At 49.7% G+C, this 25602-nt stretch overlaps 1 protein-coding gene across 1 annotated transcript in view; it reads left to right on the top strand.

The window, feature by feature from the left end:
- Window positions 1-25602, top strand: part of Plekha5 (pleckstrin homology domain containing A5) — a 101501-nt gene that overhangs the window by 57061 nt on the left and 18838 nt on the right. The window contains 15 exon segments of the mRNA XM_048335274.1: window positions 2576-2659; window positions 3173-3293; window positions 5495-5599; window positions 7893-7937; window positions 7939-7966; window positions 9232-9337; window positions 10107-10217; window positions 10452-10469; window positions 11990-12445; window positions 13563-14001; window positions 14327-14410; window positions 17268-17387; window positions 18245-18298; window positions 20177-20257; window positions 25011-25046. Coding sequence (XP_048191231.1) covers window positions 2576-2659; window positions 3173-3293; window positions 5495-5599; window positions 7893-7937; window positions 7939-7966; window positions 9232-9337; window positions 10107-10217; window positions 10452-10469; window positions 11990-12445; window positions 13563-14001; window positions 14327-14410; window positions 17268-17387; window positions 18245-18298; window positions 20177-20257; window positions 25011-25046 — 1888 coding nt within the window.

The raw sequence follows: 25602 nt of genomic DNA, 5'->3' as shown, positions 1-25602 counted from the left end.
CTATAGATGTGTCTCTACACCTAAATCATTTTGATGGATTGATGCTCATAGGGTAAAGCAGTTACTGTGTTATTATCACCCGTGTGCGAGGCCTGGGTTTGAACCCAGAGCCTTGTGTGTACCGGACAAGGCTACCCTCACTCTGCTACACCTCCAGTACTGGTTACTGTATAATCTCTATAATCCTAGCTACTCAGCTCCCGAGGCCACGCCCCCCCCACTTCTCTTGGTCACCTGTGGGAGTGGGGCCCTTTATTAAAAAGAAACAAACCCAAGTGGAGGTGTTGGCTCTCCTACCAGGCTTGCCAGAAGAATTACCAACCCGCAGCTGGGTGCCAAGCCTGGCTGAGATAAATCCTACTTTGCTTAAAACTAAATTAAATCCTCTTCTTCTTTCCTGAAGGGAAATACATGAGTCATAGCAGATCCCATAGATGGGGCTTGCATCTGAGTTTCATCAGAGCCAACCAATGTCTGTTGGGATGGGGCTGGGGGGGGGTGGGGGGAGGGTTCTTTTTCTGTTTTTTTTTTTTTTTTCTTTTTGCCTGCTGGGTATAATTTGAGCAATACTGCCAGTGACATCTAGGGAGCACTACTTAATAAGCTTTCTTTGTTCCACTGGGTAATATCACTCCAAAGTCTAACATTAGCTGTGGCTAGCCGCTGGGTTAGTAGCAGTTAACAGTCTCTTTGCTAACTTAAAAACAATCAGCTCTGTCCTAAGCCACATGCTTGTCTATTTGCTGTAGTCAGGGAGGGTCCCCTATGTGGGCACTAACCCAAAACATTAGAAGGATGACAACAGTTTGGTTTTGTGCTAGTACAGGGGCTTGAACTCAGGGCCTCCCACTTACCTACCTTTTCTTTTTTTTTTTTTTTTTTTTGCCCTTGGCTGTAGCTTTACACTTGAGCCACAACTCCAGCTTGGCTTTTTGCTGGGTAATTAAAGATGGGAGGAGTCTCATGGATCCTTCCGCTTTGGCTGGCCTTGAACTGCAGTCCTCTGATCTCAGACTCCTGAGTAGCTAGGATTACAGGAGGGAGTCTCTGTTCCCCGCTGTCCCTTTTTGAGGACTTCGCAAAGACGGCGACCCTCCATTCTTCATTAAGGCATTCATCCCTTTCTCGGGCTGCTTCTTCCTGGCCAAATTTCCCAGCTGAGTGAGGTTGGGAAGCACCTGTAATCCCAGGCCTCAGGGAAGATTGAGACCAGCCTGGGCTAGCCAGTGAGATCCTGTCTCAAATGACAGAACAAAACAAAAGGCTGGGCATTGTCGTTCACTCCTGTAATCCCAGCCACTTGAGAAATAGCAAGATTACAATTTGACACCAGCTTGGAAACAACGAGTACCACCCTACCTCAAAGAACAAGCCTCGGCTTTTCACTGCTGGGCTTTCTTGCACCCTTTATAACTCCTGCACACCTACCTCTGCGAGGAGCTGGTGCTGGAGGCCGGGAGTGCAGCCGTGGGTATGGAAGCTTCCAGCTGCAAAGTTGTGCCTTGGGTTTTATTGGATTAAAGTGGCAGAGCCTTCACTGGCCAGCTGCAAGTACAGTAAGGAGGGCGGGCACCTGGAAGAACTCGAACTTCCGGTTTCCCAGAGTGTGTGTTCCCACACCTGCAGGACCGGGCCACGCGTGGCACGCTTGTGTAAAGTCAGCCCACTCAAAATCGTCAGCACAGTATCACCAACACCTTCTCCCCAGAGCCCAGAAATAGCAGCGTGGGGCGTGGGGCGTGGCCCAAGTGCCAGGCCCTGAGTTCAAACCTCACTGTGGCCAAAAAGAGAAGGAAGGGAAATAAATGCCTGCAATCGCTCCTCCCAGCGGGCTGCTTTCTTTATGTTATGTGATCTGGTGAAAGAATTAATAATTGGCAAATACAAAAGATATTCATGTATATGGATGTAATGGTAGAATGTCAATATCTAAATTTCATATTTGGGGGGCCTGGTACAGATAAATAGCTTTATTTCAAGAAGACAATATGAGCCCTATTCTTACTACTCAGCACTCAAGCTAAAAAGTATGTATTTCAGCCCAGCACCGGCTCATGCCTGTCTGTCATCTCAGCTACTCAAGAGGCTGAGGTCTGAGGATCCCCAGTTCGAAGCCAGCCTGGGCAGGACATTTTGTGAGACTCTTAAATTTCTAACGAACCACCGGAAAACTGAAAGTAGCACTATGGCCCAAAGTGGTAGAGCGCCAGCCTTGAGTGAAAGAGCTCTGAGTTCAAGCCTTACAACCAACCACAACAACAAAAAGATAATGTTTATTTCCTAGACAAAGGCCTGAAATTGGGGGATTGGGGAGGGGTCCTCATATTGGGGAGAAGAGGATCGGGATGACTTCCTGCACTCGCAGTGTGTAACAATGCCCTGATGACCTACATTGGCACACCCAGCCCCTGAAATGCACACACAGACACACACTCCCGCCAATCTTGGTTGGGTCTCATCTCCATCCTTCGGTGGCTACATAAGTACAGCCAAAGGAAAGGAGTATATGGTGACAACATAGGAAGCCTTGGGGATTGAAGAACTGACATGCATTCTTCTTCTTTGCTTCTTCCAGTCACAATGAAAGGAAAGTGACTTGCAAGCATCCGGTCACCGGCCAGCCGTCTCAAGACAACTGTATTTTTGTAGTGAATGATCAGTGAGTACAGGGCGGATCGTGGGCTGTCCACAGCAACTCTGTAATCCACGGGCAACAGGAAAGGGCTGAGCAGGTTTCCTGTGTGCACATTGTCAGACGGGCACGCCGGGAGGTCAAGTGGGCTCTGTATGTGCAATGGGGTGGGGGGGGGCGAAACCAACCAACCAACGAAACTAAATATGTATATGTGTGCCGGTCCTAGGACTTGAACTCTGGGCTTGGGTGCTGTCCCTGAGCTCTTCGGCTCAAGGCTAGCACTCTACCACTTGAGCCACAGCTCTGTTTCCAGTATTTTTGTTTTGGTAGTTCACTGGAAATAAAGAGTCTCACAGACTTTCTTGCCCCAGCCAGGTTGGCTTCGAACCACGATCCTCCCAATTTCAGCCTCCCTATGAGCTAGGATGACAGGCGTGAGCACCTGGCACTAGACACCCCCCCCCCCCCCCCCGCGCTAAATAGCACACCCACCTTGTTCACCCTGGCCAGTCGGAGCCCTAACTGCTGTATTTTCAGGGCTGTTGCGAGCATGACGTCAGAAGACAAGAAGGAACGGCCTGGGAGTCTGCTAAATGAAGCCGCCAACTACAGCCCAGCCTCTGACTACGCGGCCCACCCCATGAGTCCAGCCGGCAGGGTGAGTGCCTGCCTTTCCTCTTCATCCCCCCGTAGGTGCTGGTGCCAGGCGGTGTCAAGAGCGACTCCCCAAGAGACTTGAGGATTGGGGCTGTACCCTGATGTGTGTATTGCATCACTTCAGGGACTCAAGGATATATTGGAGAGCCCCTGGGTGTAAGGAATAGTCGCTTGAAATATACCAGAGTCGACTTGTAACTTTAGGATTAGGCATTTCTGGGAAATGCTGGGTTCTGATTTGGGGTGGTGATCACCAAGATGAAGGAGACGGTGGGGGACAGAGCAGGCACGCCGCTGGCGCCGCCAGACTTGGGAAGGGAAATCAACAGCCTAGAAATCACACTTTCTTGACTAGAAGAACTGGGAGCGGGTGGCTCAGACATCAGAGCGACTCAGGAGCTCAGATCTGGAGGATTACAGTTTGAAACCAGCCTGGGTAGAAAACTCCTCAAGACATCCTCTCCATTTAACCACCCCAAAGCTGGGCTGGAGGAGTGGCTCAAGTGGTAGAGTTCCAGCCATGAGCCAGAAAGCCAAGAACAAAAGACTTAAGCTAGCACCCAGCCAACACCAGGTCCACTTGGATCAGCAGGTGCATGGCAAGAATTAGAGATTATAAATACCTTGTGAATTTATTTCACTGCAACATCACATTCAAGTTTTGTTTTAAAACTCCTATTCCAAAGTTACTCTCTTATTTCCTGATGCATAATTTATTATTACAATTGTTTTGCTACTGTAAAATACATTCTTTTTTGTTTCAGTACTAGGCTTAAAGTCCTTCCTTGTATATATTTTGTGTTGTCTTTTCAATACTGGGTCTTGAACTTAGAGCCTCTACTCTTTTTATTTTTATTTTTTATTCTTGTTTACTTATTCTATGAACATGTGCTGGGCCTGGTTTTTTTCACTCAAGGCTAAGGCTCTACCATTTGAGTCACAGTTCCACTTTCTCCTTTTAGATGCGTAATTGGAGATGAAATTTCACAGACTTTTTTGGCCAGGTTTTTTTGGCCAGGTTTGGCTTTGAACTGTGATCCTCAGATCTCAGCCTCCTGAGCAGCTGGGATGACAGGTGTGAACAACTAATATAGGCCTAGGATCTCAGCTCTTGATTAGTTGTTTTGCTCAAGGATGGAGCTCTACCACTTGAGCTTTTATGTCCCACCTTTTGGTGGTTCATTGAATATTAGTCTCATGGACTTTCCTGTTCAAGCTAGCTTTGAACTTTGATCTTCAGATCTCAGCCTCCTAAGTAGCTGGGATGACAGGTGTGAACCTCCACTGCCTAGCCTTGCTTGTGCTATTACCTGCTTTCTATTTTATGGAGTTCAAGTTCAGCCTCATGGTTTCCTGGCAACATGGAAGTCCATGCAAAGCATGGCAGCCATTTTGAAACTTGCATACTTGGAAATGCAAAGGTTTCCTACTCTTGACTCAATTGTGTTCATATTTCACAGATGAGGCTCATCTCTCCCTGAGCCCTGTGCTTGGAATGAACTTTCTTTCCTTGAAACACTATATAGTACACAGAGACGTGAAAACCACAAAGTTCCATCCTTGGGTTTATATAATGTTAATAGTTTGTATTTAAGGTCTGCTCCTCTTACGTCACAAGGAAAGTAAACTGCTATCACATACTCTGCCTTTTGGAAAAACCAAACAGCCTGGGCTGGGAAGGTGACTGAGTGGTAGAATGCTTGCCTAGCATGCATGAAGCCCCGGGTTCAATTCCTCAGTACCACATACACAGAAAAAGCTGGAAGTGGTGCTGTGGCTCAAGTGGTAGAGTGCCAGCCTTGAGAAAGCCAGGGACAGTGCCCAGGCCCTGAGTTCAAGCCCCAGGACTGACACAAAAAACAAGAGAAAACAAAAAAACAACCATACAGCCTAATTTTTTTTTTTTTTTTTTTTTTTTTTTTTTTTTTTTTTTTTTGGCCAGTCCTGGGGCTTGGACTCAGGGCCTGAGCACTGTCCCTGGCTTCTTCTTGCTCAAGGCTAGCACTCTGCCACTTGAGCCACAGCGCCACTTCTGGCCATTTTCTATATATGTGGTGCTGGGGAATCGAACCCAGGGCCTCATGTATACGAGGCAAGCACTCTTGCCACTAGGCCATATCCCCAGCCCCCATACATACAGCCTAATTTTAAAGGAGTCACTGTAAACATCTTTGTTTTCCCTGCCTGTTCTTTTCTGTTTAGACTTCACGGGCATCAAAAAAAGTCCATAATTTTGGGAAGAGGTCAAATTCAATCAAAAGGAACCCTAACGCGCCTGTGGTCAGGAGAGGCTGGCTTTATAAACAGGTATTTGTATTTTTGTCATCTATTTGGTATGAAACAGAATGATAAGAACCAGAAGGGACATTGTAGGGCCAAAGTGTTGCCAAGACAGTGATGTAAAATGATTCCTTGCCTTTTATTACATGAATAAATGCCAAGAGAGCAAGAGAGATAGTCATTAGAGCACAGAGTGGTAATGTACGTTCGTGAAACATCAAAATAGAAATTCAAGCTCATTTTTTCTGTTCATCTAAAATCATTAGCTAAAGGTGCAATTCTGTGCTTCCCTACCTTTTTCAGATTTTACTTGTTACTTCTGTACACTCAGTCTGTTCTTCTCTCCCTCTTACCTTTGTTCTTTTTTGCTTTTCCTCTCTTTCCTTGCTGACTCAAGCAGGATTTGTGCTCAGACCCTTGGGTAAATTGAGGTGAAAATTCTTGCACTGTCTAGGATGTTTGATAATGAAGCTTTTTGGAAAGTACTTAATCAGTTGGGGTTAGCCATCAAGTATATACTTTAACCCCCATGCCCTCACTTTGGCATTATCCTTATGGTTTGAGGTTATTTCTTCTTCTTCTTCTCAGTTTGTGGCTGAGTTTCAGTAAATGACTACCAAGAAACCAAAATGATAGAGTCAACATTCAGGGCTCCTATCATTCTGTTCTCTCATTTTACATCAGATCCATGACCCAAAGCTAGTTAAATGTTCCTTTCTTGAATGATGTATAGCAGATCTGACCATTAATACATTGTTTGCAAATGTCGGAACCCAATACTGTCTTCCATAAAATGTACAATTGCTAGCCGGACACCAGTGACTCAGGCCTGTCATCCTAGCTACTCAAGCAGCTGAGATCTGAGGATCATGGTTCAAAACCAGCCCAGACAGGAAAGTCCATGAGTTTCTTAGCTCCATTAAACTATTCCCAAAAAACTAGAATTGGAGCTGTGGGCTCAAGTAGTAGAACGCTAGCCTTCAGCAAAAAAAGCTCAGGGACAGCACCCAAGCCCTGAGTTCAAGCCCCAGGACTCACACACACACACACACACACACACACACACACACACACATCTTTGGAATTTTTGTTCGTATTTTAATTTGTTTTGAAAGCATTGCTTAATCGATAAATTAAGAAATACTAAATATGTCATCCACATTGGACCCTATTTTGCATATAGGAAAGTAATTTTTTGTTTTACTGCATACAGGAAACTAATTTTTATTACAACTGTACTTTTATGTGAAGCCTGATAGTTTCATAAACTAAATAACTCATCTAGACAGCTTTCTACAGGATGATGAACAAAACCTAGAAGAAATGTCCCTGAAATACATTTATATATTAAGGTTTCAGTATGCCCCATCATTTTATTTTTTGTTTATTTTGGCAGAGGGTGGGGGGGGTTGTTGGTCGTGGGGCTTGAACTCAGGGCCTTGGCCCTGTCCCTGAGACTCTTCGTACTCTCTACCACTTGAGCCACAGTGCCACCTCCTATGTTTGAGTGGTCCATTGGAAATAACCTCATGAGGACTTCTCTGCCAGGGCTGGCTTCGAACCGTGATCCTTAGATCACAGCCTCCTGAGTAGCTAGGATTATAGGCTTGTCCTGATTCAGCCAGGGTTTGAGAAAAGCAAGCTTGCCTTTGCTTATATGGGAAGCTAAATAGAAGCCCTTCACCATACTCCTTTTTCGTGACCGTGTAGTCTTCTGTAATTATTAACATAATTACACACATGGTATGGGGTACAATGTGATGTCTTCATTCCTATAAACACCATGGAATATCAAATCAGGGTGAGCTTCTCATTGACCTCAAATACGTAGTAGTGAAAGCAGTAAGGCTTTTGTTTCGTTTTGTTGGTGTCGGTCTTGCGACTTGAACTCAAGGCTTGAGCACTGTCCCTCAGCTTTTTTGTTCAGGGCTGGCACTCTACTACTTAATCCATACTGCCACTTCTGGCTCTTTTTGTGTATGTGTGGTTCATTGGTAACAAGAGTCTCACCAACTTTCCTGCCACAGTCCTCAGATCTCAGCTTCCTGAGGAGTTGGGATTACAAGCGTGAGCCACCAGTGCCCCACTTTGCCTAGGATTTTGGTAATATGCAATACTTGGTCTTTACAGTCTCCATACTTGGCAGTGGAACACAAACTTATCTCTGCTCTGAAACCAAAACTTCAGCACCCTAAAATTCTTCCTGGCATTTCAGTCAGGCTGTGTGGCTGCCACGCATGAGAAAGATAGCCATGAGGTCTAAAGGCTGGCCGCATGCGGATCTGGCCTGAAGAAACCCTTGTTCCTCTCTCCTCTGCAGGACAGCACTGGCATGAAGCTATGGAAGAAACGCTGGTTCGTGCTCCTCTGATCTGTGCCTCTTTTATTACCGAGGTAAGGGGCTTCGCCACAGCCTCTCATGCATTCAGTGAATAGTATCAAGAAAATCGGCACTAGCCAGGCGCTGGTGGCTCACGCCTGTCATCCTAGCTACTCAGGAGGCCAAGATCTGGGGATCACAGTTCAAAGCCGGCCCAGGCAGGAATGTTCATGAGACTCCAATTAACCCTCAAAAAAGCTACAAGTGGAGCTGTGGGCTCAAGTGGTAGAGCACCCGTGGCCTTGAGCAGAAGAACTAAGGGACAGTACCCCAGGCTCTGTGTTCAAATCCCAGTACCAAAGCCCCCCCCTCCCCAGCCCCACAAGAAGAAAGACTTCTTAGCTTTCGATCTAGAGAGGAGAGGAAGAGAAAGAATGGAAAGCTCTGGAGTGCTCACCTGTAATAAAGGTGATTAAGGAGAACCTCAGTGATGAGCATTGATCAAAGGCCAGAAGGCATGAGCTATTGAGTTGCATATTTGTCTGGAATTAACTGCATTGGACCTGGATATTTTCAGGAGAAAGTGCATGGTTCATTTTTTTATGTTCCATACTCTCACTTGCAAGCTTGTGTGTGTCAGTGACTCATGTAAAAGGCTTTTGTACAATGCAGCACATAAACCAAATGTTTGATGTCTAAATGGGGTTTTCTTGGATGTGTGGAACTAATTTTGTGTTCGGGTATAATAAGAGAGCTTATCGAAATTGGGCTTCAAGGCACTAGTCTGTAATCCCAGCACCAGGAAGGAGGCTGAAACACAAGGAATACACGTTCAAGGCCAGCCTGACTCTGCCTCAACCAACGCTCTTCCAGAGAGAGAGAGAGAGAGAGAGAGAGAGAACACTAGCCTTTGCTATTTGATATTGTTGTTCAAAACCTTAAAAGGCTGAGCTCTGGTGATTCACACTTATAAGCCTAGCCACTCAGGGGGCTAAGATCTGAGGATTGCAATTCAAAGCCAGCCTGGGCAGAAAAGTCCCTGTGAGGTTCTTATCACCAAAGAACCACTCAAAAACCAAAAGTGCTGTGGTTCAAGTGGTAAGAGCACTAGCTTTGAGCACAAAGAGGCTCAGGAACACCACCCAGGCCCTGAGTTCAAGCCCCACATCAGACAAATGAATAAATAAAAATAAAAACCTTTAAAAAAAAAATAAAGATCTGCCTAAGCATCAATACAGCTCAGTCGTAAGAACCTTTTGGTTTGGCCCAGAAAATTTTGACATTATTCTCATCCCCGGAGGCCTTTAAATGTTTAATCAGCTATTCAATTACCTCACAGATGAGAAAGAAGAGGGAATTCTGGGCAGCATCCTGTTACCCAGCTTCCAGATCGCCATGCTTTCCTCCGAGGATCACATTCATCGGAAATATGCCTTTAAGGTAAGGCAGTTTCAGGCTGGGAAGGTGTCTTCTTCGTGGCAGAACGCTTGCTCCAGCATGCATGAAGCCCTGGGTTCGATTCCTGGCTCCCACATACACAGAAAAGGCCACAAGTGGCGCTGTGGCTCAAGTGGTAGAGCGCTAGCCCTGAGCAGAAGCAGCTCAGGACAGCGCCCAGGCCTCGAGTTCAAGCCCCAGGACCACAGTGCGTGCACACACGCGCACACACACACACACACACACGCACCCTAAACATTAAAGGTGATCGCACATGTTTAGGAGACTGTAATCATCTGGCTCTGTTATTTTATGTAACAAGAATCACAATTCTGACTCCTCATTCTCTTCTCTGTGCTGTGCCCTGGATTTCTGAGCCGCTTCGTTACCCAGCCTTCCGAGGATGAAGCTGCTAGCAGTTTGTTGAGCTGGTGAGTAGGCAGCTGCGGAAACGCGCATGCGCCACCGGTGGGGGCGTGGTCACCGCCACGAACGCGCGTGCGCCACGGGTGCAGGCCTGGTCACCGTGGGGGCGTGGTCTCTGGGGGCGTGGCCAGCCGTGCCCCCGCTCCAGCGCGGCATTTTGGTTTTGAACTAAATGGAAGATAACCGATGCCACATATCCCATTTCTAGGTCAACTTTGATGACGTTTGGCAGTAGCGAGCTGAGTGCGCAGCCACTTAACCGTGTTCCTTCTCTCTCTCTCTCTCCCCCCTTCTCTTTCCCAGAATCCCGTGTTTTCTGATCAAATGACAGTGTCATTTTCAACCAGGCAGCCATCCCAACATGCGGACCTATTACTTCTGCACGGACACGGGGAAGGAGATGGAGCTGTGGATGAAAGCCATGCTGGACGCGGCTCTGGTGCATACCGAGCCCGTGAAAAGGTAAAGGCGGCGGCGGCGGCGGCGGCCACCTGCGCATGCGCCGCCCCTAGCCATCTTCAGCCACCGCGCATGCGCCATGTGCCAGACAGCCAGAGCCGGTCCCCCGGCGCAGAGGGCTGTGTAGATTCTTTCTTGCATCGTATTCCATTCTCCCTCTGCTCCTTCTCACCGATCAGTGTCCTGCACTGAATCGCGGCTCTAATATTCCAACTGAATCTTCTTTTCTTCTTTCAGAATTACCTTTAACTTCCGGTAAGTCACACCTTTCTTTACCTCCAAGCTATGCACACTGCGTCTATCCTTCATAGCAAGGCACTGTACAGCCGTCTCAACCTTTAGGATCTGTGAGGTTCATGTAATTGTGTCCGTACATTATCGTGACGTTCGAGAAGTTGAATGCAGTAAGACTCTTGGGTTTGTTGGTTTGTTTTTGGTTGATCCTGGGGCTTGAACTCGTGGCCCCGGGCGCTGTCCCTGAGTTCTCTTTGCACAAGGCTGGCGCTCTGCCACTTGGGCCACAGCACCACGTCTGGTTTTTTTGGAGGTTCATGGGAGATCAGAGCCTCATGGGTACTTTCCTGCCCGAGCTGGCTTTGAACTGAGGTCCTCGGATCTCAGCCTCCAGCATAGCTGGGGTGACAGGCATGAGCCACCAGGGCCCGACGACAGTAAGACCTTTTATGGAGTTTCCTTTCCTTAACCTTTTCTGGTTATTTCTGGTGATGAACATTTTCTGAAAATAGTTCATCAGGCTCTGAGATTATCTCTACATACACCCACTTCTCGGTGAATTGTGCCTCTCTTTATTTTAGAACACCAGTACTCAAAGTCCTTGAAAATATAGATACGATCTGTTTTTAAAAAAAAGTGGATCTAAGAGTTATTTTCTCTCTCCAGTTTGGAAATATGGATCACATCAGTACTCTTCAACACTGTTGAGAATTAGTTACCAGTGCAGTGGTGTACATTTGTAATCCCGGTACTCATAGCCAGAAGGATTGTGAGTTAGAGGCCCACTTGGACTCCATAAACAGACCCTACTGTTGGGGGAGGGGGGTGGAGAGAGGGAGGGATTGTTGTTGTTTTTGCCAGTCCTGGGGCTTGAACTCAGGGCCTGGGCACTGTGCCTGAGCCTCTCTGTGCGCAAAGCTAGCGTTCTACCACTAGAACCACAGCGCCATTTCCGGCTTTTTCTGTGTGTGTGTGTGGTGCTGAGGAATCGAACCCAGGGGGCTTCATGCATGCTAGGCCAAGCACTACCGCCAAGCCACCTTCCCAGCCCCATCCCCCCTATTTTTTGGTGGTGTTTTTTTTCAATTATCAGGGGAAATTTGTTCCTCAAACAGATACAAGTAGCATGAGTGTGCATGTAGAAAGTGATCTTCCTGTCATCTGAAATAAAATTCACGGTGTGATCTTCCATAAACTGGAAGCGGCCAGGGGTGCGCGGCTCTGGGTTTCCGTAGTCTGGGGTCCCGGGGCTTGAAGTCTGGTGGCTGGGCGGGGTGGCCTTTCCCCCCCTCTAGGGGAGGCCGTGGTGTGCGGGTCAGGGGGCCACGTCCCCTGGAGGACAGCTGGGCGAGGCCCGGCCTCCCTGACCCTTCTGGTGTGACACCCCACCCCACCCCACAGTGGAGCCTGGTGTTGGGGCCCCAGGCCGCCCTGGCCTGCCATGCGCAGTGTTCCCCAAATCGACCCCCCCCTCCCCCCCCGGCGCCCACGTCCGCCCAGGTGAGGCGATTTTGTTCTAGAGCCTTCCTCTCCGCTTCCAGGGTGGACAAGATGACCCCGGACAGCACCCCCCCTAAAGAAACCAATAACATCCCCAACCACAGACTGCTGGTGAAACCCGAGGTGCAGAACAACCAGAGAAACAAGGAGGCGGGCAAGCCGGACGACAAGAAGGCCCTGGAGGCGGAGAGGTACGGCTTCCAGAAGGACGGGCACGAGCGGCCGCTCACCAAGATCAACAGCGTCAAGCTCGCGCCCGGGCCGGCCCTAGACTACGACGGCGGAGGGGGCGTGGCCTACGCCACGCAGCCAGCGCAGCCCGCCCACGCCAGGCCCGGCAACGCCAGCACCACCGACGGCAGGATGGCCAACGCCAGCGTGGCGGGGCCCGGGGCCCCCGAGGCCAGCCGCGTCCTGCAGAGGACCAACTCCATGCTGCAGCTGGAGCAGTGGATCAAGATCCAGAAGGGGAGGAGTCACGAGGAGGAGCCCCGGGGGTGAGTGGCCCCCGGGGAAGGGGGGGGGGGACGGGGGAGGGCCCGCAGCGCCCGCTCCTGCCACCCCAGCTCCAGGCTGAGAGCCGAGGATCCGGGTTCAAAGCCAGCCCAGGCAGCCAAGTCCCTGCGTCCCTGATCTCCAGGGAACCACAAAAGGGCCGAAGCGGAGCCGTGGCTCGAGTGGTGGAGCGCCAGCCTTGAGCAAATTAAAAAAAAAAAAAAAAAGGCTGAGGGACAGCGCCCAGGTGCTGAATTGAACCCCCAAGACCAGAAGGAAAAAAAATACAGAAAGAACTGCGCCTTAACACGTATGTGACTTACCAGAGGATAGTGAAAACATGCTGCTGGCTTTAGAATGTAGGAAACAGCTCTCCAGTTCTTAGGATTTTGTTGTTTTTATTTTTTGCCAGTCCTGGGGCTTGAACTCAGGGCCTGGGCACTGTCCCCGCGCTGCTTTTTCTCAAGGCTAGCACTCCACCACTTGAGCCACAGCGCCACTTCCAGCTTTTCCTATTTTTGTGGTACTGAGGAATCGAACCCAGGGCTTCATGCACGCTAAGCAAGCACTCTACCACCAAGCCACATCCTCAGCCCTCCTTCGATTCTTTTTTTTTTTTTTTTGGCCAGTCCTGGGCCTTGGACTCAGGGCCTGAGCACTGTCCCTGGCTTCTTTTTGCTCAAGGCTAGCACTCTGCCACTTGAGCCACAGCGCCACTTCTGGACGTTTTCTGTATATGTGGTGCTGGAGAATTGAACCCAGGGTTTCATGTATACAAGGCAAGCACTCTTGCCACTAGGCCATATCCCCAGCCCCCCTTCGATTCTTATTTATTATTTTGTACCAGTTCTGGGGCTTGAACTCAGGGCCTGGGCGCTGTCCCTGAGCTCTCTCACTCAAGGCTGGTGCTCTACCACTTGAGCCACAGCTCCACTTCCAGTATTCTGATGGCTCATTGGAGATGAGAGTCACACAGACTTTCCTGCCCAGGCTGGCTTTGAACTGCAATCCTCAGATCTCAGCCTCCTGAGTAGCTGGGATGGCAGGCGTGAGCCACGGCACCCAGCTCTCCTTCATGTTTTCCTTTTCTTTTTCTTTTTCTTTTTTTTTTTAATTTAGAGTCATTTCTTACCAAACGTTGCCAAGAAACATGCCGAGCCACCGCGCCCCGACGCTCGCCCGCTACCCCGAAGGCTACAGGACACTGCCCAGGAACAGCAAGGCCCGGCCAGACAGCCTGTGCAGCACGGCCCCCTCGTGCCAGGAGCGGCCCGAGGACAAGCGGCGCTCCCTGCGAGGGGACACCATGTGGCAGCTGTACGAGTGGCAGCAGCGACAGTTCTACAGCAAGCAGGGCACGCTGCCCCGGCCCGGCCCGCAGGCCCTGGCCAGCATGGCCGAACCGCCCTTGCCTTCCATGCCCGCCTCGCCCTCCCACGGCTCCCTCGCCCTCTACCCAGCCTACTCGCCCCAGCGAGCCTACCGGTCCGAGCTGTCCCCTCCCAGCCAGAGAGGGGACGTCACCATAGACCGCAGACACAGGGCCCACCACCCCAAGGTGAGCGCAGGCTGCTGCCACCGGCCTTCCCTCCCTTCTGTCCTTGTCATGTGCCCCTCTCTCCGTGTGAGAGGCTGGAAAACATATTCTGGGTCAACATTTTGGTAAGCCAGGCACAGTGACTCACGCCTATAATCCCAGCTCTTCAGGAGAGGCAGATTGGGAGGGCTATTGGAGGTGAGCAGGGCAAGAACTTAGTGAAACTCGCCCATCTCACAGAGGCCCTGTGCCTGGTGACTACACACACACACACACACACACACACACACACACACACACACACACCCGCACCTCCCCTTACCATGCCCTGTGTCTTTCTCCCCAGCAGGTGTACGTGCCTGACAGAAGGTCGATGCCCCCCGGCCTGACCCTCCCGTCCGTGAGTCCGCAGAGCCTGCAGGGAAAAACGGTGAGTTGGCGTCTCCGCCTCCCAGTGCCTCTGCCCCATGCCGCCCAGACCGAGGGCAGCGCGACTTCTGCCCCCCAGTATTATAGTCAGGCTGTGCAGAGATCGCATGGAAGAGCTGGGGTCACACCCTTTCTTAGTAGATTCCCTCCTTCCTAAACGTTGGTTTACTGATGGAGTTCAAGATAGATCGTGGGCCACAAGTTCAAGGCCAGCCCGAGCTGGAAAAACTTGAGATCCTACTACCTCAGCCTTCCGAATGCTGGGACGATAGGCATTAGAATCAGTTTATAGTGGAAGCATTGAATTACAGATTTAAACTGGTTGAATTTTGCAGTACGGGAATCATATCTCAAACCATTGATTTTCTTAAGTGCTTGGTCAAAGCCCATTTTACTACCACCATTGAGTAAAATGGTATTATATACAGATTGGCCAGGTGTAATTTAGCACGTGGTTGCCCATTGCTTAAAATTTTAACACAATCAGAAAACTTTTTTTTAAAATCATCTTATTTTATCTTTACATGTTACAGCTCTGGAGAAAGAAACTGCCTGGCTCTAAATATTCTGTTTATTGATACTACTTCCTTGAAACCAAGAGCCTCTTGTGTGAATGCCCTGCTCCCCCTAGTGGACAGTTAGGGTAAAAGTGTTGGCCACCAACCCGCTTTTCCCACCCCCCTCAAATGACGATGCACCCTTTTCATTTGGCCTCAGGATTCAAACAGATAACAGACTGACTGACAGCTGTCCGTCTTCTGAAAACCTCTTCCTCTTCTTAGCTCCCTAAAAAACAGGAGAGCTTTAAGTCTTGATCGGACTCCAGCTCCAGGGCGAGCTGATAAGCAGGGCTATCTATCACGGAACCCAGGGATACCCGGCGTCCTGGAGGTCCGTGCAGAAACTGCCCTTGTCCTTCACTTCTGGTCTGGATTCCACGTCTGTCCATCTGGGCATGCTCAGTGCCACCCAAGACCCTGACACTAGCCGGAACTCAACCTTTGCCCTCAAGCTGCTGGTCTGGAGGCAGAAATTGAGAAGTGAAGTCATAAATACAGAGCTCATGCCTGTCATCCTGGCTATTCAGGAGGTTAAGTTCTTGAGATCTGAGGATTGAGGTTCAAAGTCACCTCAGGCAGGAAACTCTGTGAGACTCTTGATCTCCAATAACAGAAGAAAGCCCAAAGTGGAGCTGTGGCCTTGTGCAAAAAACGCTCAGAGACAGCGCCCAGGCCCTGAGTTCATACCCCAGGACCAGCACAACAAACATCTGTTTTTATTGCTGGTGGTGGTGTTTGAGGCTCATTTAAGGAAATAATGAACAAGAGCAAGTGAGTGGAGCAGAGGAGAGGCTAGCGTGGTCCTGGTTAGGTACTAAGCCCATCTGCCTTGCTACTCAGAGCCGGAGATACTTAGCAGACATTGCAGCTTGTAGGGAAATCTCCATCCACTGAGTAGTTTTTAATCCCAGAAAAGCTCTGACACACCAAGTGACAGTTTATTGGCTGTTAGTACCCATATTTTACTTTAGGGAGCTGTAAGCTCGGGCTTGAACTTAGGGTGCAGGCGCTGTCCCTGAGCTTTTTGGCTCAAAGCTGGCACTCTACCCCTTGAGCCACAACTCCATTTCTGGCCTTTTCTGGTGGCTCATTGGAGATAAGAGTCTCATAGACTTCCCTATCCAGGCTGGCTTTGAACCCTGATCCTCAGATCTTTGCTTCCTGAGTAGCTAGGATGACACGTGGGAGCCAAACTGACAGTTTCCCTTGGGAGTGCAGTAGTCAGTCGGGAGCCAGTGGCTCTGGGCTCTGCGGAGTGGACACGTGATCCCGCATTCATGCACACTTCCTTTGTTGTTTCCTTAAAAAGGAGATTGATCAGTGGGTCATAAAATGCCATGAACTCCACAGGGCCCTGGTGGCCCACACCTGTCATTCCAGCTACTCAGGAGGCTGAGATCTGAAGGCCACACTTCAAAGCCAGCCCAGGCAGGAAACGTCTGTAAGACTCTTTATGTCCAATGAATCACCAGAAAACCAGAAGTGGAGCTGTGGCTCAAAAGTGCTAGAGCACCCGCCTTAAGTGAAAAAGCTCAAGGACAGCACCCAGGCCCTGATCCTAGTTCAGGCCCCACGACCAACAACAACAACAAATGCTGCAAACTCACTAATGGTGGCATTACAACATGGCACTAGAAGCCACAGGCGCCAAGTGCTGAATTCTAAATGTGACATCGAGTTGGATGTGGATTTCAATGGTTTTCATTAGACTGTGCGGAACATACAAGTGATCTTTTATTGATTGATTGATTGTCGGTCCTAGGGCTTGAACTCAGGCCCTAGGCTCTGTCCCTGAGCTGCTTTTGCTCAAGACTAGCACTCTACCACTTGAGCCACAGCGCCACTTAGGGCTTTTCCTGTGTAGGTGGCACTGAGGAATCGAACCCAAGACTTTGTGTATGCTAGGCAAGCACTCTACCGCTAAGCCACCTTCCCAGCTCACGGGTGATCTTTTCAGGGCAAGCTTTACACTTCATGCTCGACATCCTAGAAGCACGTTTAGCCGTGTGCAAGCCTTTAAAATGATGGGGGAACACGTGCCTCGTGTGCGCTCACGATTGCTGGGAAAATGCCTGTCTCCTCTCGCGTGCCCGTGAAGTAACTCTCTCCCTTCTGTTTCTCCAGATGTCTCTGACTTTCCTAAGACCTCCTCCTCTTAGTGGCTAGGCACTGTGTCGCCCGTGAGCCTCCCGAGGGAAACTTGCCCAGCAAGCTCGCTTGCCCCTCTCTGTCCCTTCCGCCCGCCATTAACCTGTTTCCCACCGTGTGTGGCTTCTCCGTTGTCCCCCCCCCCTCCAGCCGGAGGAACTGACACTGCTGCTCATCCAGCTGAGGCGGCAGCAGGCCGAACTGAGCAGCGTTCGCGAGCACACGCTAGCCCAGCTCATGCAGCTCAAGCTCGAGGCCCACAGCCCAAAGGTTAGCACCTGACCACATCCGCCATGTCGTCCGTCCGCCACCCTGCTCATCCCACTCATTGCCATCTGTCTAGTGTCATAGCTTTCAGCCCAGTGGGCACCAGGGCGCCCCTCCCCCCCCCAAGAGATGTAGACAGATTCCAAATAATGTTGCCCAAGCCAGGCACCAGGGAGCGCATGCCTGCCATCTCAGCTCCAAGTCGGGGAGACGCTTATCCCCAGTGAGCCACCAGTAAACTGGAAGTGGAGCTGTGGCCCAAGTGGTAGAGCGCCAGCCTTGAGCCCAAAAAAAGCAGCATAGAAGACAGCCCCCAGGCCCCGAGTTCAAGCCCCAGGATCAGCACTATATAGTGGTAATAATAGCAATAATAAAGATGACCCCTGAGAATCTGACTTCTATATCTGCCGAAACAGTGAGCGGCTTTCTCTGTTTCCAGTATAGTAGTAAGCTGAACATGAATAACCGTTTGAGTAACTGCTGCCTCGTAAAATCCCAAAGGTTGCTAAGATCATCGAGGCAAAAGGAACACAAGAATATTTCTCAAAGGGTTCCATTGCCTCGGGTTCCGTAAGCAACGCCTCGCAGGAAAGAATTGGCAGGTCACGCCACCACCTTGAGCCATGAGGCGGATGAATGAATTCCTATGCCCTGCAGGTGAACACCATGATCCATCCGCCATTTCCCATTTCCAGGGGAGCATGCGCACATGCTGTTGCGCCATGATGGGGGTAGGCCGCTGTGATCTGTCTTCCTTTCTTCACAATGGGCCTGTTCATGAATTCTGCATCCTCTCTCTCTCTCTCTCTCTCTCTCTCTCCTCTCCCTGTCTCTCTCCTCCCTTCCTTGGTGCCTCCCAGAACGAAATGCTTTCCCATCATCTGCAAAGGAACACCATGTATCTGGACCAGCAGGTGGGGCTCGTGCACTTCCTGACTGTAGTACCTGACCCAAGGTCACAAGTATGGTGCCATTTTTCCCCCCAGCTGCCGACATGGCTGGGTGGCTTTAGTTAACTTTTACAAGTGGCAGACAAAAGGAACCTCTCAGGCCGGTGAACTCAGGAGTACGTCAGGAAATGGAGAGGGAGGGAAGATGTGCAGGTAGAGGGGTGTGCGTGTACAGAGACACCCCTGCCCCCCAAAACCTGCTCCTCCCTGACACTGCCCCAGCCTAGGATTGAGTCACACAAAGGGACAGGAAGCCTGGCGCTGGTGGTCACACCTGTAATCCCAGCTCCTCAGGAGGCTGAGATCTGAGGATTGCAGGTTTGAAGCCAGCCCAGGCAGGAAAGTCCGTGAGATTCTTATCTCCGGTGAAACACCAGAAAACCGGAAGTGGTGCTATGGTTCAAAGTGGTAGAGGGCTAGCCTTGAGCAAAAGCGCTCAGGGACGGCCCATGATAAACTCAGGGCCTGAGCACTGTCCCTGAGCTTCAACTCTACCACTTGAGCCACTTCTGGCTTTTTCTATGTATGTGGTACTGAGGAATGGAACCCAGGGCTTCGTGCATGCTAGGCAAGCACTCTACCGCTGAGCCACCTTCCCAGCCCCAAGAAAACTCTTGATAGAATAGCATGGGAAGGGCAGGAAGCAGTGCTGGCATTGGACAGATGGACACTTCCGGTGTAGAAGGATAAGTACTGCTTATGTGGTATTCACATGATGCTTTTCCTGTTTCTCACCAATAGTCAGTCCTTCCTGGTATCATTTGCCTTCTCTCACTTTACTACTTGTCACTGGAAGCCTCCACCTGGGTGTCTTCCAGAAAGCAGACTTGGTGCTATGGGCTTGCTGGTAGAAAGTTCAAAAGTTCAGCCTCAGCTCCCTGGCCCAAAGACACTGAATGACTAACTGCTGAAAGAGTGAGGGATGTCTGTCACTATTAAACTCATTTCATGAATCCTCCTCCTGTATATATATATATATACATTATATGTATGGACTTGGAAACTGGAAGTGGGCATACTTTCAAAACCGTTTGCCACAAGCCTGTAATCCTAGCTCCTCAAGAGGCCTTTTAGTGGCTCATTGGAGATAAGAGTCTCACGGTCATTCCTGCCTGAGCTGGCCTCAGCCTCCTGAGTAGCTAGGACGACAGACACAGGGCGACATTTGGCTTTTGAACACTTCACCTCGCAAGGACAGAGCCTGCTGACTGAAAGGAGAACTTTGCTACAGGCAAATGTGAACACGGCTTTCAGTCTTCCTTTCCAGGAGCAGAGAAGCTTTCAGTTTTCATACGTTTGCCTGCCATGTCGCTGAGTAATTTTCCCTATAGCATTAGACTGAGAAAATCCAGGCATAGACACAAATGCCTATTGACGTTCGTATTAATGAAATACTAGCGGAGTGACACGCTGCAATACATAAGAGGTTAATAATGAGTACAGAACGGAGCTGTGTTCTGATTAAGCTTATGAAAAAAAAAAACACGAAGTGTTCTTTCCATTTATTACTGAATACAATTAAGCGATCATTTTTTCTCCTAAGTTCACAGTTGCCTTCCATTAGATTGTCCTTCGCACCACTTAATATCTGTAGGACTGCTCATTAATTGTATGGATTATGTTTATCAGTGAAACGGAGAGTGGGGATGGGTGCGATTTTATGGTAGTCACAGCCTTTAATTGTCGTGTGAAGTTGTTTCTAGAGATGAGCTGTGCCAGTGCGGGGACACGAGCCACCGCACCGGGGCGGGTGGCATTCAGTAGAACATGTCTTGACAGTGTCGTCTTTCAAATCTAGCCGTAAACTGACGCTTGCCGTATGCTCCTCCTGATTTGAACTAGATGAAAGAGAACGAACCTATTATCAGCATGGTTCACACCATGATCGAGAACTCGGCGCTAAGACCACAGCTGTACCACCAAGTAAGGTCTTGGACAGTGAATGACCCCACCCCTCTGCTTTCTCTTGTGTGTGGCCTCCTCCCTGTCACCAGGGGGCGCTCCCGCCTCATCCACGCTGTCTGGGCATGGCTTCGCTCTCCATTCCGATCGTCCCTGGGCCATTGAGCTGTGACCGTAGTGACACCTAGACACTCTTGCCCCAGTATTTTAGAAGACTACGTTTGGGTAGAAATTGATTACCGACTAGCTTCTCTACTCTAGGGGGTACCCATTCCTTAACACATGAGGGGTGCCTTCCTCTGGTCCTGTCTCCCCCCCACATACACACACACTTCTTTCCTCTCACTCCAGGCCTGCCATTGGCTCAGCACCTGTCACCCCAGTTACTCAGGAGGCTGAGATCTGAGGATCACACTTCGAAGTCAGCACAGGCAGGAAAGTCTGTGAGACTGTTGTCTCCAGTGGACCAGCAAAAAGGTGGAAGTGGAGCTTTGGCTCAAGTGGTAGAGCACCAGCCATGAGTATAAAAAGCTCAGGGACAGCACCCAAGCCATAAGTTCAGGTCCCTGGGAATGGCATGTGATTGAGATGGATAGATTAGATAGATAGATGGATACATATATATACATGATACATGATAGGTAGATACATAAAGATGGTTAGATGATTGATAGATGGATAGATACACACATATATAGCTGGTTAGATGATTGATAGATACATACATTGATGGATAGGTGATTAATGGATGGATAGATACATAAATAAATGGTTAGATGATTGGTAGATACATAGAGAGATGGTTAGATGACTGGTAGATGATGGATAGACGATAGATAATATACGGACAGATGACTGGTGATAGATATATATATACACATATGTAGCTAGATGGTTAGATAGATACACAGTTGGATGGATGGACAGGTGGTTGGTTGGATGGATACATTGATGGAGAGGTAGGTAGATGGTAGATAAACAGGTTGATAGATGTTGGCCGCTGGGTAGATACGTAGAGGGATGGTGAGGTTAGCTGGCTTTCCCGGGCTCCGCAGTGCGTCGTGCACATCTCCACCCCGTCGCTTCGTGTCTCGTGGTCTCCTTGTCCCTGCCGTCTGCTGTCCCCAGCTGTGTGCTCGCCATAAGCGTCTTCCGCGTCCACACGGTGTCAGCGCTGCCCTCCAGCCCGCCGCCATCTTCCACCATCATGCAGAAGAAAAGCTGCTGCCCAACATGAAAAATGAATGCAGGGGCCGGGGGGAGGGGATGATGGAGGGTGGGGTCAGAACCCAGTGCAGAGAGAGAGGCAGGCCACGGAGGCACCCACCCCGCGTGGGGCAGATGTTTATAAGTACTGAAAAGTAGACTCCCACCCCAAATAGGCAATTGTTAAACAGCTTTACTTTTCAAAAGGAAATGGAAAGTTTTCCATTCTTTTTTTTGGGGGGGGGGATTGTTTTATTTTGTTTGAGATAGGCTTTCCCTTGGTAGCCCACGCTGGTCTCTGAGTCACTGTCTTCCCGCCTGTCCCTTCTGGGACCTGGGGAATTACAGACACAGGCATGTATTACCATGCCCAGCTCTCTTTTAGTTCTTACAATCAACCGATTATGTGGTGCTGAGGAATTGAACCCAGGGCTTTATGCATGCTAGGCAAGCACTCTACCACTAGGCCACATGCCCAGCCCTAGTTCGTTCTTTCTTTTTTTTTTTTTTTTCTCTTGGTCACTCAGGGGGTTTGAACTCAGGGAGGGCCTGATGCTGTCCCTGTACCCTTCAACTCAAGGCTGGCGCTCTACCACTTTGAGCCACAGCGCCACTTCCAGTTTTCTGGTGGTTCATTGCAGATCAGAGTTTCATGGACTATCCTGCCCTGGGCTGGCTTGGAACCACCATGCTCAGATCTCAGTATCCTGAGTAGCTAGGATGACAGGTATGAGCCACCAGCACCCAGCCTAATAGTATTTTTTTTTTTTTGCAAGTCCCAGGGCTTGAACTCAGGGCCTGAGCACTGTCCCTGGCTTCTTTCTGCTCAAGGCTAGCACTCTGCTAACTTGAGCCACAGCACCACTTCTGGCCTTTTCTATATATCTGGTGCTGGGGAATCGAACCCAGGGCTTCATGTATACGAGGCAAGCACTCTTGCTACTAGGCCACATTCCCAGCCCCCCGATAGTATTTTGAAAGCTCTCAATACATCTAGAACGCTAAATGGATGTGAAATCAAAGGCATTTTAGTGTGTGTGGTAGTGTTTCTTTTTCCTATGTTACATTGTTTAGAAAACACTAATAGCCTGCATTTTATTTATTTATTTATTTATTTATTTATTTTCACTTATCAGTATTTAGGACTAATGATGCAGTAGACATTGATTTTTCTGTCATTTATTTGTTGTGGTGGTGAGTTTTTTTTGTGGGGGTTCAGTTCAGTCCTGGGGCTTGAACTCATAGTCTGGGCACTCTCCCAAGAGCTCTTAAACTCAAGACTACCACTTTACTACCGCTATGAGCCACAGCTCCACTTCTGATTTTCTGGGGGTTCATTGGAGATAAAAGAGTCTCACAGACTTTCCTTCCTGGGCTGGCTTTGAACCACGATCCTCAGCCTCCTGAATAACTGGGATTACAGGCGTGAGCTATCAGTGTCCTGCTTGGGTTTTTTTCTTTGTTTTCTTTTTTTTTATATACAATCTCTCTCTCTCTCTCTCTCTCTCTCTCTCTCTCTCTCTCTCTCTCTCTCTCTCTCTCTCTCTCCCCCCCTCCCTCTCTCTCTCTCTCTCTCTCCTCTCTGTCCTGGTCTCACCTACAACCTACAGTGTTTTGAGACGGGTCTGTACATGCCCAAGCTGGCCTCCGGCTTTTGATCTTCTTGCCGCAATCTCCTGATTAGCAAGATTACAGGAGTGTGTAGGTATGAGTGTGTGTGCACCACTATATTTTGCTGAACCTTTTTTTCAACTGACCCCATAAAGACAGTCACTAGACATGAGCTAACAAATTCTTAAGCCAATCCCCCACTCACTGTTTTTAGGTGTTAAGAGAAAAGCATAGTAACATTATTCATTTAAAAAGTCACTTAGCCAGGCACCAGTGGCTCATGCCTGTAATCGTAACTACTCAGGAGGCCAAGACCTGAGGATCCTGGTTCAAAGCCAGCCCAGACAAGAAAGTCTGTGAGACTCTTATCTCCAGTTAACTACTAAAAAGCAAGAAGTACAGCAGTGGCTCAAGTGGTAGAGCAACGAGAAGCTCAGGGACAGTACTCAGGCCCAGAGTTCAAGCCTCAGGAGTGGCACAACAAACACACAAAAAATACAACTAGTCCTTTCTTCTTTTGATTGGAATATAGGATACAACTCCTACTTAACCTGGCTGTGTCTCTGCTGGTTGTACTCGAACTCCGAGTCTAATAAAGCTGTTTTGCATTTAGCTTTAAATATTAACCAAAAGATCTCAGAATATCTTCATAACTTGAAGCCTTTGATCTTATAACTGAAAAAATTAATTTGGGCATTACCTTTTTTTTATTATTAACTCATGGATCTAAGCATTTTAAGACACATTTTTCGTTAACTTTTTGAAGACGAGTACAAATGCTTTCCTTGTGTCTTTTGGGTGGTTTTAAGATCAAAGCCAAGTGCCAGTGGCTCACACCTGTCATCCTGCCTACTCAGGAGGCTGAGATCTGAGGATGGTGGTTCAAACCCAGACAAGAGCTGGAAAGTCCATGAGACTCATCTCCAATAAACTACTCAGAAAAAGCCAGAAGTGGTGCTGTGGTTCAAGTGATAGAGTGCTAACCTTGAGCACAAAGCAGCTCAGGGACAGCACCCAAGCCCTAGGACCAGCAGAACAAAACCAAATATAAAAAAAAGAATTAGTGAACTCTGGTCAAATATAACTGGGCATTGCAAGTATTCTAACGTGTGCCGTGAAATTCATTTTTCATGTCGTGTTCATTTCTGTGGGTTCTTCGTGGCTCAGTGATCACCATACATGGCCCACAGACATTTGCATGAGCTTTGTGCAAGTCCCGTGTGCGGACCAAACGTGTGAACAGTGGGGGGGGGGGCTTTTACGGTTATGTTTGTGATGTCTGTTATCTTTAACCTTTTCCACCCCCCGCGATCTAGCTCCATTCAGAGTGACACTAACTGAGAAGCAGGAGCGATGCATTCGCACGTGTTTATGGTACATGGATAAAACTCGAATTTTCCAAAACTAGGTTACAGTTGGGGGCACGGGGAGAGGCATAACTCAGCCCACCCCCACCCCCCCAGGCCCCACCTGGGAAGACACAAGTGTGCAGTCAGTCAAGGCTGGCATGAGTGAAATGGCTGTGGAAATCTTGGGTGAGCACAGTCAGAAATCAGGATTTGTTGTCTGGGGACCGGAAAGTGTGTAGCAGGAACTAAAGGTGTGAGTGTGTGTGTGTGTGTGTACACACACCAGTCCTGGGACTTGAACTCGGGGCCTGGGTGGGCGCTGTCCCTGAGCGAGCACCCCACCATCGGAGCCCCGGCCCCACTCCTGGCTGGTTGCTAGTTTATTGGACTCGCCTCCCCTTGCCAGCCTCGAACCTCGATCCCCCCCCACCCCGGGCCGAGCTCCCCTCCCAGCCCCCCCCCCCCCGGGGTAATAACCACACTTGCCGATGGCTTCCAAAGAAAAGCATCCCGGTGCCCGCCGTGCAACCTCGTCCCTCAACGAGCTTCCCGGCGGGCTTGATTTCCTCCTGACGATTAAACCCGTGCTTCCCTCCATTGCCTTGTAGTTCTTGAGACAGAAGAACAAGATAAGTCTCTACTGTGTACGTGCGCTCGCCCCTCTCCTTCCCGTGTGCACGCGGCGCGCCGCCGGTCCTCCTGTCGGTGGTGCGGCTGCGCGGCGCTGTGTTGGCCTTCGCGTGTGCGCATGTTCAGTGCGATGACTGTGGCGCTGGGCCCCGGTGGTTGGACGGTCTGCGCAGCCGCGGCGAGCGGCCCATTCGCGTGTGTGCGCATGCTCGGTGCAATGACGGTCACGGCTAGGGCGCTGGGCCCGGTGGTTGGACAGTCTGCGCAGCCGCCGTGAGCGAGGCCCGTTCGCGCGTGCGCATGTTCAGTGCAGTGACGGTCGCGGCTGTGGACGGGTCTGCGCAGCCGCCTCGAGCGGCACGTTTGCGTGTGCGTGCGCATGTTCAGTGCAATGAAGGTCGTGGCTGTGGCGCTGGGCCCGGTTGGACGGTCTGCGCAGCCGCTGTGAGCGGCCGCGTGCGCGCATGCGCGTACTCAGCGCTATGATGGCGGTGGCCATGGCGCCCTGCTTGGTCGGTGTCCCGTGTCCGCGTGGGTGTGGCTGCGCTGAGTGTCTGGGCTCGCTTTCCC

Source organism: Perognathus longimembris, chromosome 27 (genome assembly GCF_023159225.1).
Source record: "Perognathus longimembris pacificus isolate PPM17 chromosome 27, ASM2315922v1, whole genome shotgun sequence".
Taxonomy (NCBI): domain Eukaryota; kingdom Metazoa; phylum Chordata; class Mammalia; order Rodentia; family Heteromyidae; genus Perognathus; species Perognathus longimembris.
Note: the sequence above shows the minus strand (reverse complement) of the source record. Positions and strands in the feature narration are given on the sequence as shown.